This window comes from Chionomys nivalis, chromosome 16, assembly GCF_950005125.1.
Source record: "Chionomys nivalis chromosome 16, mChiNiv1.1, whole genome shotgun sequence".
Taxonomy (NCBI): domain Eukaryota; kingdom Metazoa; phylum Chordata; class Mammalia; order Rodentia; family Cricetidae; genus Chionomys; species Chionomys nivalis.
The window spans coordinates 26,926,166-26,933,164 of record NC_080101.1 but is presented as its reverse complement, the minus strand read 5'-3'; the positions used below and the strand labels follow the sequence as shown (position 1 = coordinate 26,933,164).

Below are 6,999 nucleotides of genomic sequence, written 5' to 3'. Positions count from 1 at the left end.
TGCGGGAGCTGGTGCGGTAGCCCTGAGTTCCTAACTAGCAGATACAGTGTGCTAAGGTGGGTCAGGCTGAGGGGCCCCAAGGACCAGCGTCCAGGTCCCCTGCCACACAGCACACTTGCTCCCTTTTCAGGGACCACGTAGTCCCTGCCCAATTTAAAGTTCAGCTCTACAAGTTCACAAACTTTCAGGTTTGCCTGCTGAGGGACTTGGGCTCCTGGGACTCCAGGTTCCTTGCCCTGTCCCAGAAGGTCCCTGTGGATGTGAGGTGGACAGAGAAGGTCGTACCTTGTTGTAGCCTTGCCCCTTGCATGTCACAGGCTCTGGGGCAGAGGTGGTCCTTTTCTAGGCCTGGGTGCCTATATTGGAAAATGAGTTTTCTTCTTTCATGATTGCTGTGTGGTCTTGGATCTATCCATCCATTCATCCATCCACCCAACTTAGAAGAAGGCTACTTTCTGGGAGGTGTATGAGACCCCTCCAGATGCATGTAAGGGGTGTTTTAAATACTTACTCCAGGCATGAGAATTTTTACAGGTTTCCCCCTTTCCTTCCTGGCCTTTTAAAATAGAGACACCCTTCACCATTTAGATACTAAAATACAGTTGTAAATAAGACAGCAGAGTTTATAATTTCTCATACTATGCCATGATACATCTTCTGGAATTTAATCAGGAATATACATCAAAGTAATGGTTAGCTCTGATTTCCTGTCTGCCTCTGGAATGGTCTAGGCCTATTTGCTGCCTGGGAGATGCTTAAACGTAACAGGTCTGAGACCAGGGTCAGTGTCTCCTCAGCTTCCTGCTGCTGCACTTATTCTCTGTGCCACAGTAGATGGCAACTCTACCCATCCAGGAAATTCCCCAAAGCCCACAGTCTCCCCTCTTCCTCACCTGTTTCTGCAGTGCCAGTTACTAACGGTGAATCACACATATTCCCATGTATTTCCTCCTCTACATACTTTACTCATGCCTGTCAATATTCCCAACTCTTCTTCTCCACCTCCTTCTCTCTCTGCTCCCATGGCTGAGGCTGCATCACCAGCTTCCTCACTCTGCCCCCCAGAGCCCATCTACTGGGGAGCAAGGTGACCTCCCACTCCATAAAAAGAACACTATTATTTCTCAGATCTATTTATTTAGAAGTCGTGAACCATATTGAAAAGGCCAAGAGAACAGTAGTTATTTGAAACCCCATAGCCCGGGGAGGAGGCAGCTCTATTAACATCTCATTGTAGTTTTCCGGAATTTTCTACAGACTTAATCATATAACCACGAGACAAATCATTAAAAAATAAGATTAGGGAGGCACTGAATGCAATGTTTCCTGATCTGCCTTTCCCCCTCCTGTTGATTACATCGTGATAATTTCCTGCCATCCAGTATTTCTCAAAAAATGTCTTCTTGTATCTGGGTTGCATTCTGCCATTGGACTCCACCTGGATTTATTAAAACATTCTTTTCCAATTGGACATCAAGATTGCAACATCTTTTTGTACAGTGAATTAATGTGTTTTGTGCTATAATTAATATTCTTATATATAAATCTTTAACTGTGCCTGTGTGTGTGTGCATGCGTGTGTGTGCGAGCACGAGTGTGCAGGCATCTCAAGTAGCTCAGGCCTATCTCAAACTTGCTTTATGGTTGAGACGTGCTTTTAACTTCTGATCTTTTAGTCTCTGTCTCCTAAGTGCTAAAAGTACAGGGATGCACCATTATTCCCTTACGTGTGCCCTTTATCTTTTCCCTTAAACTAGATTCCTAAAAATGGTAGTGCAGAATTAAAAGATCTGGAAGTTTTTAAGGTCCCCGGTTCATCTTCCCACTTGCTATATAAGAAGTTCATATTGATTTATTATCACTTCCCACTCCTTACTTCACAATAGGCACATGATCAGGAAAATCTGATTCACTGAGGGTGTAAGGGAAGATGGCATCCTGTTAGTGACTGAATTAAAAGTCGCATGACCTGACTGCTGCCAGCCCCCCAATGCATGCTCAGGAGGTATTCGGGAGCAGTGGTAACTTCCCCCCGGGCCTCTGCTCATATCAGCTGCAGTGGGGGAGATGTAGCCCAGCATTTCAAGTAGTGGCTTGAGAAGATCTCTGCCTAGGAACCTCCACTTGGGTAAAATCAAGTCCTTGGTTCACCACAGGAAAAATATTTCATCAAGAGTCAGATACAGAGGAACAAGGCACACAGCTAAGGTGGGTGCTAACTAAAGAGGGGGAAGCTGTGCTTAGGTGTCTTTACAGGGACACACAAATATCTGTCACATTGCTATACATGTAATTTATAGTGCATAATAGTGCACACCTTCAATCCCAGCACTCAGGAGGCAGAGGCAGTCAGATCACTATGAGTTTGAGGCCAGCCTGGTCTGCATAGGGAGTTCCAGGCCAGCCAAGGGCTACATGAGACCTTGTCTCAAAATAATGAATAAATAAAAACAAATAATATAATTTATAAAACTAAAAGATTAAGCAAAATTTGAAAAAATGTTTATTTTTACGTGTATGAATGTTTGTCTGCTTGTCTGTATGTGCACCACATGTGTGCAGTGTCCATGGAGGTCAGAAGAGGGCACTGGAACCCCTGGACCTGGAGTTACACACAGCTGTGAGTCGCAATGTGGGCATGGATCCCCTGTAAAAACAATAAGTGCTCTTGACTGCTGAGCCATCCTTCTAGCTCTTATTTCTTATCCTCAAGTATTTCCTTTGTAAATGAAATTGTAGGGTGTATTATTTAGACATAGAGACGAGAAGGGAATGCTAACAGTTAAGTTCCAGGCACAGACATTCTGGTCCTAAGTTGAGTTCTTGATTGTTCTATGGTCTTTCCTTCTTTCCTTCTTCTTTCCTTCCTTCCTTCCTTCCTTCCTTCCTTCCTTCCTTCCTTCCTTCCTTCCTTCCTTTTTTCTTTCTTTTTTTGAGACAGGGTTTCTCTATATAAGCACTCTTTCTATCCTGGAACTTGCTTTGTAGATCAGGCTGGCCTCAAACTCTCAAACTCTCGGAGATCCACCTGCCTCTGCCTCCCGAGTGCTGGGATTAAAGATGTGCACCACCACTGCCCTGCTTGAGTTCTTGACGGTTTTGAACATCCCGTTTGAGATGTCTTTAGAAGAATGACCACCGCCTCTGCAGCCAGTCTGCGTTTTATCAGCTGTGTTCAAGTTTCTTTTCTTTTTTTTTCTTTTTTTTTATTCTTTTTTAATTAAAATTTCCAACTGCTCCCCGTTTCCCATTTCCCTCCCCCTCCTCCCACATATTGCCCACTCCCCCCCCGCTCCCCTCCCCCTATCCCCACTCCTCTTCTCCTCCCCCCAGTCCATTCCCCCTCCCTCTCGATACTGAAAAGCAGTCCAAATTCCCTGCCCTACAGGAAGACCAAGGTCCTCCCACTTCTATCTAGGTCCAGGAAGGTGAGCATCCAAACAGGCTAAGCTGCCACAAAGCCAGTTCATGTATTAGGATTGAAACCTAGTGCCATTGTCCTTGGCTTCTCATCAGCCTTCATTGTCCGCCATGTTCAGAGAGTCCAGGTTCAACCCATGCTTATTCAGTCCCAGTCCAGCTGGCCTTGGAGAGCTCCCAATAGATCAGTTCCACTGTCACAGTGGGTGGGTGCACGCCTCGTGGTCCTGATTTCCTTGCTCATGTTCTCCCTCCTTCTGCTCCTCATTTGGACCTTAAGAGCTCAGACTGTTGCTCCAAATTGGGTCTCTGTCTCTCTCTCGATCCATCGCCAGATGAAAGTTCCCGTGCCATTCTCCTTGGCCTCTCATCAGCTCTCATTGTCCGCCATCAAGTTTCTTGACTCTCGGCCAACCGGACATGCAAACTAGATCCCAGGGGGAGCGGCTTCTGTCCCTTGCCCTCCTCCTTAATTTCCTCTCTCTTTGTGGTCTGGCTCACTGAGAGTCCCCAGGGAAGGAGACAGGCCCAATAGGGTAGCAGAAGACTTATGTGGGGCTGTGGTGGCCTGCAACCAGCTGGCAGGAGGGCCGGACTGCTGCCTGGAGGGCACCGTGGTGCAGATGATGCCTGGCACTGGCAGGGTGGTGGGGAGTGGATGACCTCAGTGACTCTGTAGCTTCGCGTGCTCTGAGCTCTCAGAAAGGCAAACTGGGGAGGCTGAGCAGCCAACAGGGACAGCTAAGCAGAGCTCAGGGATGGGTGAGGAGGGTACAGCAAGCACCCTCAGATGAGGCAGGAGTACCGGAAGCTGCAGCTGTGGTTGGTGGGGTTGTAGAGGAATCCCAGCTTCAGGTTGCTCTGGGTGGTAGGTGTTCTGTGACCAGACAAGTCTGGGCTCTTTTGGCCCTAACTTCTGCCTCTCCTGTCATCTCCCAGAGGACTGGGCCTTACCTAACCCCTGAGGACTTCATCTCTGTTCTGATTTGGGAAGGACCCTAAACTATCATGTTCATGTATGTTCTTCATAAAGGTGTTCAGGGCCTGAAGCTGAGCCAGGCTAGATGTTGGGGCAGAATAGGATGTAATGTTTCCTGCTCTTGGTATAATATTGGAAGCCAAGGACACAGGAGAGATAATTGAGAGGAGCGAAGGGTATGAGCCTGAAGGGACAGGAAGTCCACCTGCATGGGGAGGGGGGTGTGCTGAGAAGAGCTACCTCACGGGAAGAACAAAGGAAGAGCTTGGGGGTGGGTGGTGTGGGGAAGGGTGAGGCTCACATTTGGCTGGTGTGTGGGGCTATGAGGCAGGAGCGTGTGGGGAGAAGGCTGGGAGCTAGGCAGTCAGGCAGATATCTGTGAGGCCTGGCTGAAGAACATTTGCTTCATCTTGAGAGCAGTGAGGAGCCCTTTACGGATGTCAGTCATGAGAGCAATGCCATCTTAGTGATTCTTAAAATCCCCTCCCCCCCATACCGGGTGGTGGTGGCGCATGCCTTTAATTCCAGCACTTGGGAGGCAGAGACAGGCGGATCTCTGTGAGTTTGAAACCAGCCTGGTCTACAGAGCGAGTTCCAGGATAGGCTCCAAAGCTACAGAGAAACCCTGTCTCGAAAAACCAAAAAAAAAAAAAAAAAAAATAACCAACCAAACAACAACAACAACAAAAATCCCCTCCCCCGATGCCCCACTGAAAGAGAGACTCAAGAGGATAGTTCTAGTGATTAGTATTTATCTGTTTATTTGAGACTGGGTCTTACTATTTAGCACAGGCTGATATCAAGTTTACCATCCTCTTGTCTCCGCCTCACAAATGCTAGTATTATAGGTAGGAGTCATGGTATCTAGCCAAGGCTGAAGTCTTAAGATCAGCCCGGAGGCTACTGTGGAGGCCCAGGGGCAGATGCTGGCCACTAGGACAGGGCAGGAGCAGAAGGACTAGAGGGACTGGCACTGTGTCTGCGGAGTGGAGGTCCCCATAGTTCTATGCTCTGCCTTGTGGCTGTGTTGGCATACGATGTCCCACATAACAAGGCCAGACCCCTGCCCATGCAGAGCTCACCCTCCTTCACCTACAGGCCTGTCGACTGCCCCAAGCTTTCCTGACAGCCTCCTTCACCTCCTTGTTCCTCAGGCTGTAGATGATGGGGTTCAGCATGGGGGTCACCACAGCGTAGAGGACTGTGAAGACCTGGTCGGAGATATGGGCCTCCTTGCTCTTGGGTCTCATATACATGAAGATGATGGTGCTATAGAAAAGCAGGACCACAGCCAGGTGTGCCGAGCAGGTGGAGAAGGCTTTGCGGCGCCCGGCGGCTGAGGGCACCCTCAGGATGGTGGCCAGGATCAGCATGTAGGACAGGCAGATGAAGGTCAGGGGTACAGGCAGGAGGAGAATGGCGCCCACCAGCAGGAAGGCATCACTGACTGATGTGTCACCGCAGGCCAGCTTCAGCACAGCCAGGATTTCGCAGGTGAAGTGTCTGATCACGCGGTGGCCACAGAAGGGCAGCCTCATGGCAATGACGGTTTCTGTCACAGACTTGAGGAGGCAGAGTGCCCAGGAGGCACCTGCCAGCACCAGGCAGAGCCTGTGGCTCATGAGCACAGGGTACCTGAGTGGCTGGCAGATGGCCAGGTAGCGGTCATAGGCCATGATGGCAAGCAGCAGGCACTCCGTGGAGCCTGTGGAGAGGCTCAGACACATCTGGATGGCGCAGCCAGTAAAGGAGATGGTCTTCCGGGAGGACAGGAGGTGGACCAGCATCAGGGGCACGAAAGTGGATGTGTAGCAGATGTCCAAAATGGAAAGATTACCCAGAAAAAAGTACATGGGTGTGTGTAGGCGGGCATCCAGCGTGCTCACCGCCACTATGGCGCTGTTCCCCAGCAGGGTCACCAGGTACATGGATGAACACAGAGGAAAGAGTAGGTGCTCCAGGGCCGGGTAACCAGAAAATCCCTTCAAGATGAACTCGGAGATGGCTGTCCTGTTGCTGGGCTCCATACTGTGGGGTTCTGGCTGAATGCACCGTGGGGCAGAAGCACAGGGTGCAGGGTGGTAGGACCACAGAGATTGTTAAGGCCTTTCCCGGCTTGGACACACTTTCTGGGACGTTGGGACAGTCTCCATATCCTCTGTAGGCTCCAGTGCATCCATGAGAAAAGTGAGGATGATTTACAGCAGAATCTATCAGATTCCCTACGCGGACGTTCAAGGAAGCATGAATGGGCAGTCTGAAGAGTCACTGTGAGCCAATGCTGAATGAGGGATAAAGGTCTTTACTGCAGAACTTGTCAGAGCCTTTGAACGGCTAATGTTTACTGGCAGCTCTCCAAAAGCCAAGTAGATTATGTGCTCCCAAACTTATCTGACCCTAGATCCCCTTGCACCCTTTAACCTATCACAGACAAGTGATCTACAAACAGGTTTGGGAGCCGATGAACTGGATCAGAGGTCCTCAAACTTGAACATACACTGGACCTTCTTGGAAGGCTGTCAAAACACAGCTTGCTTTCCTACCAGAGTTTCTGGCTTAGGGGATCTGTTTGCTGCCTCTGCTCTACTGGCTCAGGCATG

At 49.3% G+C, this 6,999-nt stretch overlaps 1 protein-coding gene across 1 annotated transcript; it reads right to left on the bottom strand.

Moving 5' to 3' along the window:
* Positions 1–5,487: 5,487 nt before the first annotated feature.
* Positions 5,488–6,426, bottom strand: LOC130888162 (olfactory receptor 13J1). The gene has a single exon (XM_057791047.1). It carries the CDS (start codon positions 6,424–6,426, stop codon positions 5,488–5,490), a length of 939 nt encoding a protein of 312 aa, XP_057647030.1.
* Between the last annotated feature and the right edge of the window lie 573 nt (positions 6,427–6,999).

What these genes read in the sequence shown, in the direction of transcription:
- LOC130888162 (XM_057791047.1), bottom strand. Translation starts at nt 6,426, where the DNA reads ATGGAGCCCAGCAACAGGACAGCCATCTCCGAGTTCATCTTGAAGGGA.